Genomic DNA, 12,500 nt, shown 5'->3' with positions numbered 1-12,500 from the left:
CAACTCAGACAAAAGCAACACAATGAAAAGGATTAACAAGGGGAGCCGAAACTGAAGGGATTGTTGAATCACCTGTTTTCTGATCTTGGCAGACGAGCTTGTTTATTCCAAAATCACAGAGGGCGACAGTAAACGGTGTTTGGCAGGAAACACTTGGCAGCACAGAACAGACAGAACTCCCTTCAAGGTGGTTTCTAGAATTTGAAATCAAATCTTCCGTAAATCTTATAATTCACCATTGTAATGCATCTACTGTTGAGTGAATGTGACACAACATGAGACTGATTTATTTTCTGCATTGTTTTTGTACAGCACGGGATTTTGAAAGAGAACTGTTAAAGGATGAGACTTTTTTTGTTTGCCTTTTTCAAATGAAACCAAATGTGTGTGACCTGTTTGTTTTTTGAGCTTCAGTAGAAATGAATGGTATTGGGGTGCCACAGACGGGGGTCGTGGGGTCAGAAACGATTGAGATGGACCTACACTTTGTTGGTTTTGGTCTTTTCGTGAGATTTGTTAGCAAGAAGAAAAAAGTAAAGATGTTAGACCCTGCACTCAATCCCCAGCAGCTTTTTGCAGCAAGGGCAGTTACAAAACAATCAAAAAGTAGTGCAATTTCAGATCCAATTTCTAAATCTTTTAAATGGCAAGAATTGAGCATACTTTGAATGTGTGATTGACGGTGCTTGTTTAAGTCAGAGATGTTAGACCAAGTTGCACAGGATCCATTGACCCTAGTGGTCTTAAAGGGCCCTTAAAGTAGCGGGCCGGCCCTCCACCTCTGCTTTCAGTCATCTGTGTGACCCGCCTGACTCTGGGCACCGCGGTCCACACCTTCCTCTCTCTCTCTCTCTTGATCTGCCCATCAGTCTCTCTCTGGCCTAAACGTAAGAGAACAAAGGTCCATTAATGTACCTGGCTTGTTTCTGGTCGTCTCTGCTGCCTCTGATGTTCACCAATTACAGCTCATAAAAAAAAGAACACCACTCTCTCTTCCGCTGTAATCTGTCATGTTCCTTACTTCACTCATTTCTCATCAAACCCTCTGCACTTCTTCCCCACCATCACTCTCTTCAAGAAGGCAATTTAACATCACAAATAATAACAATCTGCGGTCTAAAACAGATTTCCCCCGTTTTTTTCTTCTTCCCTCTTTAATCCTCCCGCATCTTCCTCCCTCACGCTGCCGCTGTGTGGAGCAGAACGAGTTGTATGTTGTATAATGTTGTTTACATTTCTTGGCGGTAATTAGGCCGATAAGGGAACGACTGTGATGCTACAGTCGATTAGGAAGAATAGGAGTGAGGGGAGGAATAAGGAGGCAGGACACAGTTAAAAGTTCAGAGACTGTCCTAAAGTGAAAAAAAAATACACAATGTTTTCTGATGTTTTCATAAAACGATTAATTGAGAAAAATAATCAAGGTATTTGATAATGAAAATAACTGTTAGATGCAGCGCCATCAAAAGACACCAAGAGTGAAGTCAACTTTTTTCGAGTTTGGATCTGATAGCATCTGTTCTACTGTGGTTCTGAAAAGTGCCGTAAACGTGCATTCTTCCTAATAGCCATCAGGGGGCGACTCCTCTGGTTGCAAAAAGAAGTCCGGTTGTATAGAAGTCTCTGAGAAAAATGTCAAACATCAGTCCACAATTCACTGCGTGACGCCGCTTCTTATACCCGATAAGGACGCTTAAGTGTTGCAGCTAAATAATACATCACTACTATAATATATTATATAACAGAAGATCCAATACCATTGTTTACCCCTCCAATACTTGACATTGCATATGGGATGATAACGAGTGCGTTCAAAACAAATATGTATCTATATTATTGTTCTTTTTTAACAGCTGGAAACTAAAAACCCTGCATGGATGTGATACTTCTGCTCCCATTGTTGTGCGGCCTGGCTCAGGTTGAACCCGTTGTAAAGCATGAACCGGGTCACCCGTTTTTCTCCGTTTTTTCCGGGAATCCATCTCCATCTTCTTCCTCATCTCTGCAGGATCGGGTAGCGAGTGACACGTTGTCGATGTCGCTGATAAATGACATCGGATCGGTGCGGAGGCTTCTCCAATACCGCGTCGTAACCGGGACAGAAACCCCTCTCTCTCTCTCGCAGAGGTCCGAAACCCGACACCGCCATGGACCTGCTGCCCCCACCCCCCCCGACCCAGCGTCACGGTCAAATGAGCAAATTCATTATCACACCCAGTCGATGTGGATCGGCGTGGCGACAGGCCTATGGGGGAACCGGCGTTATGTAAAAGGAGAATGTGCGAATGTGTGTGTGTGTGTGTGTGTGTGTGTGAGCGTACAGTATATTCCGTACACAGAGCCTATATGAGGGTTTGTTTACAGTAATCACGGCGACTCCAGAGCATCGAGCGTGGCGTTCCGAGAAGAAGTCGGGGGCGGGGGGGAGGTGAGGGGGAGGAGGGTGAGGAAGGTGAGGAAGGTGATGAGGGCGGGGCCACACAGCATATGGAATACACATCGTGTCCCTGATAACCATCAAAGCGGTTACATAAGGTCCCTTTGTTTGGTCCAAGAACACAATCACGCTGACTGTGTGTGCGTGTGCGTGTGTGTGTGTGTGTGTGTGTACATTAATGCGTCAGACAGCCATACAACATGTATTTTTTAAGAATAAAACACTAATGAAGGGAAGAACAACAATGTACATTAAGAACAGTCTCACCGCCCGTTGCTGTCTGACTCTCTCGTCCGTTCACTCTGCGCATGTTTGTGTTTGGAGGAAAATAACAGGAATAAATAAATTTAACTGGAGACGCTATCTCAGGCTTTCCAGAAGAGTCTGAGAAAATAATAAAAAGACGCTGACCCACGAAGCGGTCTTTGGACACATGTATTTTTCCCATCACTGTACACAATGCATACACACCAGCCAAGGATTTCTCAGGTCTCGTCAAAAATGTTCACACCAGAAATGGAAATGGTCCGATTGCGTCGCAAGAATCCAGAAAGAAAACTTCACAAGCTAGTTTAGATTTGCAGGGGAAGCAGGGAAAATAATAAGAGTTGAGATTTGCCAACAATTGTTAATTCAGCGAGCCACAAATAACAAGATGTTCAGACAGATTGCCTTTGTGACACAATTTATCATGATTAAGATTCAGGTCCCGGCTAATATGGCGGCGCCGCTTACTGGGCGTGCAAATACGCGCTCGCCCAAGCTTTTGTGTATCACACGAAGTCCTGTGTACGATATTTGACTCCTGTGTGGGAAAAGTGAATGCCACCAGTTACAATGAACAGTTACAATTACCAAGACAAACAAGTACATTGAAACGCTCTCGATGGCTGAACAAATGCAGGACCGATCATCGAAAATAGGGAGTGATAAAAATGAAAATCTTTGGTTTATTATATGTTCAATTGTTTCTTTTTAGACAGAATCCTTTTTATTTATGATGTTTTTGGCCTTACAGGATTCTGAGTTTTCTTTTTAGTTTATGAAAGGTGTCTTTGCGTTACAGCTGATGAATTTAGATGTGCAACGGAAGATCGATCGCCGGATACATTTTAGGAAAAGGAAAACGAAGGCCTGCAGAAACCTCTCTGAACTCATCATCCAAACTCTAAACTTCAGCGCTGCACCCACTAGTCTTAACAAAAGTGAACCTTCAGTAAACCTCAAAGTCGTCTCCTCGCCTGTTTCTTCAGATGTTCGTGTTTTGTTGAGGTCCGTCTGACAACAGTTAACACCTGTGCAGCTTTCCCAGCAGCGTCGGGCTCAAGCTGCTGGGAAAGGACCCGGCACATCATCACATCATGTGACCTGTTCCTTCAGCAAGTTGTCAAACTTGAAAAAGTACACACACACACACACACACACACACACACACGAGTACATGCACAGAGCCTCTATATGTTTCATGACAGGAACACTTATGTAACACACAATGAAAAAAAAGCATCCTGGAGGAGCGGCGTCCCACCCACGGGTGCCCTTTGTGTGTCCGTCTGTCACCGTCCACTTACTGTACGGCCGAGAAGAGACGATGAGAGAGAGCAGACTGTGCATGGGAGACTGAAATAAAGCTTTTGGTGCTGTTGGCAGAGCGCTGCGCTAACGACTCCATATTCAAGTTGATTAAAACGCTCGCTGGCTAAATGTTCCCAGAGTGCATCAACAGGGAGAAAACTGTTTTGTCCTCGAACGTTATGAGAAGTCGTGATATTCTCTGAGAAGTGAATACAGGTCAGTTCGCGAAGTTCGTGAATATAAATAAGCAAACTATTTTTTCGTTTAAATATCAGGTGTGAGTAGTTGTCTACTCTTATAGTGTTGTATTCGAAAGATTAGAGAGTAAAAAAAGATACACAAAAAATTCAATAAATGGAAAGAGGAAGAAAAAGTTAATAAAGTTAGTTAATAAAGTTAATAAATATAGTTTTTTTCTTTCATATTCCTTTAATCATGTGGTGATCATCAATATAACTGAATATAAATAAGCTTATGTATATTTCTTCGTTTAAATACCAGCTGTGAGTAGTTGTCCCCTCTAATATTGTTCAATTCGAAGGATTTTTAGAGGTTTTTCACACACACACACACACACACACACACACACACACACACACACACACACACACACACACACACACACACACACAGTGTTAAATAAAAAATAAAAGTCACAAAAACTGGAGTCTACAGGTATAAACGTGGTCTGATGGTGCCCCCCGGAGGTGCAAAGTATGTCTGCAGGTGTGCGTGTGTGTGTGTGTGTGTGTGTGTGTTCCTACTTTAGTCTGGAAGCAGCAGAAGAGCTGCGTCAGGTACGGGTGCTTTCTGGCCAGGGCCAGGATGCGTTTCTCAGTCAGAGTGCAGTCCACGTCGTCGTCCTGCAGGATCACGTCTTTCTTCAGCACTTTGACGGCGTAAACCTCGTCGCTGCCTTTCAGCTCCGCCAGCATCACCTGGTCACATGACGCAGTCGATGAAGCAACAGGTGAAGGAGTGAAGGAATGAGACAAAAAGACAAACACGCTCACCTTTCCGAAGCTTCCTTTCCCCAGGACTTTGATGAACACGAAGTCCGGCAAGTTCATCCTCTTGAGTTCGGGCGCCACGTGACCTTTGACCTCTCCGTTCTCGGGGCTTCCCTCGCCCTCCACTCCGACGCCGTCCCCGTCACCGCCCCCCGTCACCGCGGCGACGGACGACGGGGGGGAGGAGACGGGGTGTGTTTTGTGCTCCGCTCCGCGGTGGTCCAGCGACAGAGCCTTCCGGATGCTCTCCAGCTCCTTCACGTCTGGACGGGGAAACAGAAAAATGAAGCACGAAATGGATTCCGGCACGCTTTTCGTTCGTTGGCTTCGATGAGAGTTCCCGTGTGACGGGAGGGGGGGGGGGGGAGTTCTCTTACCCTGGTCACATGGTGAGGTGGGCGCGGACCTGGAGCGGTCGTCCTCTGTCTTCGGCGTCCCTGATAACGTCTGCTGGGGGTCTTGACTCTGAGGGAGCTGTTTTAAAAAGACATTTTGTCAGATGGCCGCCTCCATTCCTCTTGGTTTTATCGCTGCTTTTGAAGACTTTGATTTCAAATCTCGTGGAAAGGTGACTCACCTTTTTCCGTCTGTGGGCGCTGTTGGAGATCTTGTCCGGTGTGACTCCGAGGTCGGCGAGGACTTTAGCGATTCCTTTGGCGTCCACGCCGCAGGTAGGAGCTACGTTACTCTCACAGCGCCTGTGTACGTTCACTTTACACACTGAGACACACACACACACACACAAAGACAGTTAGCGTGTCCAAAATCAGAACACAACACAGTGATTTTTCTTTCGTCCAGGTCAAGTGACTTTCGCTAACCTTTTCAGCTCGGCAAGGCAAAGCAGCGCCGGTTTTCGGACAATTTTTATTTTATTTTGTTTGAACGTTTCCTTAATTATCTCCAGAACCACATCGTTGTTTAACTTCATTTAAAGTTCTACAGTTCCACAACCCTTGTGAGAAGATGCATATGGTGTAAAACATAATTAAAGTAACCGTTAAGTTTAAGTATTTACGTAAACTCCGCCGACTATACTGCTGCTCCGTCAGCTTTCACCAAATCCATGATAAATACCCTTTACAAAGTCGGATTTCCCGAGCAAACACATCTCAGTAACCGTACGGGCTTGTGGGAGTCTAACAAAGCAATCAAAATCCTTACGAACTCAATATTAGTACCTGTAAAATCACAAATCGGCCGGAGGTTTCTTTTTTTCTTCTCTGTCTCACAAATCCGCTTCCTGTGACTTACGTGTACCCCCCACATTTCTAGAAACACCTCACACAGCAAGAGGGAAGGCTTATGCAAATTGTAATGCCCAGCAGCCTCTGGTGAGACAATGTATTGTCATAAAACAAGTAACCTTTCTATTTTTGAACCGAACGACACGTTTTTTTGACTAAAACACCTTCCCAATATGTCAAAGCTTGGTTTTACTTGTGTCTACTAGGTGTCCTATTAGTATTTTGGATGTTGGTAAGGGCCTGAACCATGAAGTTTGTAAAAGTCGGCTACTTTTTTGGGGGGAAATATAGCTTAGATCATGCTGAACATTAAAAGTTATGATCAAAATATGTAAAAAAAAAAGAGATTCTTTTGAAAATATACATTTTATTCACAAATAAATTCTGAAAAAAAATATATAAAATAATACAAGTAATATAACTCATTTGGGGTTCATACGACTACTTGAATAAAGTAAAGACGTAAAAAAAGAACCATATACGAGCCTCAGGTTTCAAAAGGCTAAAGCATCATGTGGACGAAAGCTGACCCACCTTTACACTGGAGCCCCTGTCGCAGCAGACCCCAGATCAGGGACCCGCAGTGGTCGCAGAAGGTGAGGACTTTGAAGCTGTGGATGCTGAACTTGTGCGGCACGTTGACGCTGAACCTCTGAGAGCAGAGCGGCTGCAGGAGGCACAGAAAGGACAGTGAGACCGAACCTGCAGGATCTGGATGGAGACGCGCGGGGATGGGGAAGCGAATCCCTCGACCGCTACTGGCCAGATGTCTTTACTGGTCGGTGACGAATCATGACAAAAGCTCCCAAAGTACAGGCAGGTCGTTGACTGGCAGTCTTATGGTGTACAAGTGAGCATTTTTTCTATAATTTCAATGTATATACCAATATACATTTTATATACACTGCATATACTTTGCATTTTTGCACTTTCTTTATTGTTTAATTTCCGTAGCCCTTTAAGCCCTAACCCTAATAACCCTAATCCTATTTATTGATTGAGTTGTGTTTAAAGGTTGTACATCGGGATTATATATTATTGTAGCCCTGATTTTTATGTTTAATTTGATACCTAACATGTTTTTTTTGGAAGGGGGGGGATTTATACCATGATTTTTTCTGGATTTTCCTGATATAAAAGGGTCCCCCGATTGGGGGAATAAATACGCTCTGCTGGTTTGTTCTATATAGTGAGTATTTTTCGTACCTGATATTTTTGTGTCTTCTATGAAACTTTGCTTGATGCTGCCACAAACAAATTCATCCATCCATCCATCCATCTATCCATCCATCCATCCATCCATCTATCTATCTATCCATCTATCCATCAATCATTGGATCTTTCAAGCTGGAATATCTTGGATTGATTTCACAGAAAGCGTTCATGAAAAGCCTCATGATGAGTACCTCCTCCACCGTGTCATCCTGCTTCTTCATCCCCGCACACTTGGTAATGATCAGCTCATGGCAGCGCTTATGGACCACACAGGTGCACACTGCAGGGGGAACACACACACACACACACACACACACACACAACGGACATATGTTGCATGTTTATAAGATCTATAAAGTCTTCTAAGTGCCTCCAGCTGATCATCACAAACAAATGTAAAGACGCCATCCTACCTTGACACTGGTAGCCCTGCTTTCCTAAGACGCCCCTGCGGGTCAGAGAGACAGAAATGTGTGAGCACACAACGCTGACTCAGCATGAATAAATGTATAAAAGCCTTCTAGAGCTCTGTTTTGTGTCCTGGTTATACGAGCTACACAACAAATGGTTTCATTTGTTATCAGTGCCAATTTAAAACCTTTGGGTTCAATCCTTTGTGCTTTTGAGTTGATGTTGCCTTGTCCGCTAATTCTAATGTGCAACTATTGAACAATACCTGCAAAAAAGAATCCCTTTTTTCTCATATTTATATTTTTACAATCTTATATATTCCACTCTGAAGCTGCAGCCTGTGGAGTGCTTTTCCTCCTCTATGTATGCAGGCTCTGCCTACTGTCTGTGCATGTTGTTAACTTTACACGCAGCCAAAATATATTTAGAGTCATAGTTTTAGTTGGATTTTGAAATATTTTTTGGGGTGATTCAAAGTCCTTAGAGCAATTATTATCTCTTTTTAGTGAGTATTCACTTCTACCACAATACTTCCCCCATTTGAATCCTTCATAATGGACATGAACTGTTATTAAAATGCGTTGCATTGCAAACAAAAGAGGATTATCCTGCAGATTATAGGTGTGTCGACCAGGTTAACCTGGTAGCTCGTCTGGGTGTTTCCCATCACTGACCAGATGAAGTCCCTGCAGTGGGAGCAGTAGGTGGGCTGCTTCAGGTAGGTGGCCATGAACTTGTGGCCGTTGACCTGGTGGACCCTCCGGCGGACGGCGCCCTGCCGCTTCCTGGGTCCCATCCGCTGCCGGAACACGCGCTCCTCATTCTCGGTGGAGCCCGATGGAGCTGCACACACACACACACAAGCAAAAAAACAATATATTATATTGACTATATATCATATTGTAACACATGTCTCTGGCTTCTCTGAAATAGTCCCGACAAATAAGCCAAACTACACTAATATTTATTTCATCTTAACACAAAAACAAATACAGTCTTTCAACTGACTTTCTGAATATAGGTGCAACCCTCACACAATCTGCAGTAACGCCCTGAAGCCACCAGATGGCGGTGACGCAGAGCGGCTGAAAAGTGTGTGAGGACGCTTTGTTTCCCTTTCACTCGGTCAGCAGTCTGTCTTTGTCTCTCTCTTTCTGTCGCTTTGTGTTTAATTACCGGGGGTTTCCCCAGTGGAGCAGCAGAGATTTAAATTACTGACTAACACCATTAATTATACACACACACACACACACACACACACACACACACACACACACACACACAGACACACACACTACCTCAGGGGAGCACGTGAGAAAGAGAGAGAGAGAGAGAGGTTACTTTGCAGAAATCTTAATTACGTAATGCATGAATACATTATGTCATCGGACAGATGAGCTTACTGAAAGGTTTTCTTGGTTGCTAAGCAGTTTTTTCTTTCTTGAGTTATTTTATTAATTTTTTCCTTTGTATGTTTGAGAACACACCACATCCACACAAGCGGGTCATCCCTTTGGACGAGTGTCACACAACCGGAGGGGGATAAAGACGCGTTAGAGAAAACGCAATTATCCCCCATGTCATTCAAACATGGCCGCCGTGTTTGAATGACATGGGGGATAATTGCGTTTTCAATTAGAGAATGGAATCAAACCCTCCCCTCGAAACACTTTGTGAATCCAATCCGGCGACATTGACCTGTTGACCCCCCCCGTGTGCGTCAGGCCTCTTGACTCTGGCGGCCATGTTTTTCCGTCATCAACCACCTGACACGGTGTCGTTTGGCCACATTGTGGGGAACATTCCTGTTTATTCGGATGACGTCGCCGACCCACCGTCGGTCACATTGTCAGCTGGTTTCTATCGATCCGAAGAGAGGCAACCGCCTTTCCTCGAGCATCTCTCCACATAAAATACCTTCATCTAAAACATAACAATATCTCCATCTCTCCTCTGGCACCACCCTCCGGACAGAACGCGCTCTCCGGCTAAACCTTCCAGGACTCGCCGTGCATTCCTTTTCTTCCTGTCATGTTCCGCCTGTCCTCACTCTTACTCCTCCAGCCCCCTCTGCCATCGCCTAGCAACTGACGACTGCTGCCTAGCAACACTGTTTGACTTGGCGTCGTCCACTGTAGGGTGGGGGGGTGGGGGGGCGGCGGGGGTCTGTGATAGACATGCTGTCCTTATCACAAGCTCAAAAGTTAAAGTGAACGGCTCAATGCTGGAACAGAGACAAACTGCAGTGAGTGACATATTTCATGCTTCTTAAACTTTATGAGCAGCTTGAAGCATTAACGAGACATTAAATCTGAAGTGAAGTCATATTTACTCCCGACATTCAGTTGATACTGGTACTCATCGGTACTCGTATTGATGCTCCTCCATCATTTGCAGTCATAAAACATCCCGGTGACGTTGTTTTCTCAAATTAATAAGGCATACTGTTTGCTTTCCTTCTTTTTCTTGTATCTGATATCCGGCCTTATTATTGCAATAAGGTCAACTCAAACCTGCGCAGACGCTCAGTTCGTCCCGCTAAAGTTGGTTAACTTTATACTTGCCCGCCGCAAAAAAAACACACACACACTCTGTGAAATTATTGCACAAAAAAGGAACCGTCTATCTCACAGGAGGAAGGAATGAATAACATTCACAAAGCGACAGAATCCATTTTCCCTGTCGTTTCTGTTCTGACCGTTCAGGAGCTGCTGCCAAATGTTTGTTGTTTTTTAGTGCCGCAATAACAGACGTAGAATTCAAAATGCGAACCTTGAAAAACCCAAAAGTTCTCGAAGTAAAAGGCCACGACATTTTTTCTTAAAAAGCTTCGTCATATTCAGAGTATTCTCCTCTGAACCAGAAGAACATAAATCCTTCGCCTGCTTTTGGCAACAGGCCGCCGATTATCATCCAGGCTTTGTGTGTGTGTGTGTGTGTGTGTGTGTGTGTGTGTGTGTGTTTAGAAGCTAATAGGTTGATTGCAGCTCTCAGGCCTGACAGTTCACCCATGTGTTCTCTGCAATGCAAACACATTTAAGTAATGACTGCAATTTCATCCACTCTTGCACGCACACACACACACACACACACACACACACACACACACACACACACACACAAACACACACACACCTACAGGTACATGAATACATTGTATGAAACTGTAGACAGAACAAAATCTAATAAAGGTTAAAGAACAAATTTATGAGCGAGAGAAGTCCCTGTCCTAATGACGCCTCTTTGTCACTCTGTACTGGTGTCTCTCTCTCTCTTCTTCTCTCTCTCTTTCCCTCTCGATGATGTAACTGGTCCATTAGAGAACACTCCACTTTACTAATCAATTTATCAGCCCCTCCCCTCCTCCTCTGACCTCCGGTTAACTCCCCTCTCTGTCTTTCTCTTCTTCCATTCGGTCATGTATCCCGAACTCTCAATCTGCGTCCACTCACGGATGCACGAAGGCCAATAAAAAAATAAAAATCTGCGTCAGATCCGTCGTCTTCTGGAGCAACGGCGACTTCCACCCAGCGCAAGGCGGAAAAGTCATTCACATCTGGTGACGTGAGGAACAGATTTGTTTAGTTTATGGCGGTTCAGGCTTTTTCTTTTGGGGTCCAGGCGGTTGGTTGGTGACGGATGACTGTAAAGCAGACACAGCACAGGCTACCGTAACCCTGGGTTACAGCACAAAACACAATCATTTACTTCTGAGTGAGATACTTAAACCCACGTACAGTAGAATATGAACTAAGCTGCCTGGCGGCCATTTTGAATACTTCAACAGCTATTTTAAATTGTTCTTTCTTACGCAATGTAACTTTTTGATATGTTGCACACGGCACAGATGGTGATTATGCTTTAAGTCTGGATGCCTCACAGAAGTTACACATAGCTGATAATACAGAGACTGTAGACTGTGGTTTTCCTGCTGTCTCGAATGATTAAGAAGTGGGCGGAGTCACCGCCTCGATTTTGGCATGTTGTCCGTCACCATCTTGGTGTTTTGGAACCAGAAGTGACACAAGTGGGCGGAGCTAAGTGCAACCGAACACTGAATAAAATGCTACGATTTACCTTCATGAACTGAAAACACACTTTGAAAGGGTTGAAGTTCAAAGATAAAAAATAAATAAAACAGACAACTCCCAGAACGGACAACGGCGTGGCAGCGACCTGTCAATCACAATGTAGCCACGCCCTAAATCATACCCTGCTTTATGGACTATTTGACTCTGAATGAAACCATAATTTACTAAATGAATATCAAGTTGTATTGAAGAATACTTGAAACTAGAGATTGAAACATAAACCCATTGTTTACAATGTTTACTGAGGGAATAAAGCAAGAGAGAAGTAGAGTCATTTTCACTATACGTCGCCCCCTGATGGCCATTAAGGAGACCGCAGGTTGTAGATAGTTCAGCATTGGCTTCACTTTTCAGACCTGGAGGTTACTGCCTGTTTCTAACCAACAATTAGTGTTGGTTTTCGTTCACTGCAAAGGCCGTCTTACCCGGAACTTACCCAAGTAGCCATAGATCGTTGTCCGCCAATATTCAGTACAATAATGTGACCGGGACATTTTCTCTGATGACGGTACAC

At 44.2% G+C, this 12,500-nt stretch overlaps 1 protein-coding gene across 1 annotated transcript in view; it reads right to left on the bottom strand.

Annotated features, from left to right (window-relative positions):
* LOC306746882 (protein kinase C epsilon type-like) overlaps positions 1–12,500 on the bottom strand; it is a gene marked incomplete at both ends in the record, with an annotated part of 48,991 nt that overhangs the window by 15,338 nt on the left and 21,153 nt on the right. Inside the window, 8 exons of the mRNA XM_079229864.1 lie at positions 4,777–4,950; positions 5,026–5,285; positions 5,400–5,496; positions 5,600–5,742; positions 6,804–6,936; positions 7,676–7,764; positions 7,898–7,932; positions 8,570–8,738. Of these exons, the coding sequence (XP_079085990.1) occupies positions 4,777–4,950; positions 5,026–5,285; positions 5,400–5,496; positions 5,600–5,742; positions 6,804–6,936; positions 7,676–7,764; positions 7,898–7,932; positions 8,570–8,738 (1,100 nt within the window). The remainder of the gene's footprint in view (positions 1–4,776; positions 4,951–5,025; positions 5,286–5,399; positions 5,497–5,599; positions 5,743–6,803; positions 6,937–7,675; positions 7,765–7,897; positions 7,933–8,569; positions 8,739–12,500) is intronic.

This window comes from Taurulus bubalis (assembly GCF_910589615.1).
Source record: "Taurulus bubalis genome assembly, chromosome: 14".
NCBI lineage: Eukaryota > Metazoa > Chordata > Actinopteri > Perciformes > Cottidae > Taurulus > Taurulus bubalis.
This window is presented reverse-complemented; position numbering and strand designations above follow the sequence as displayed.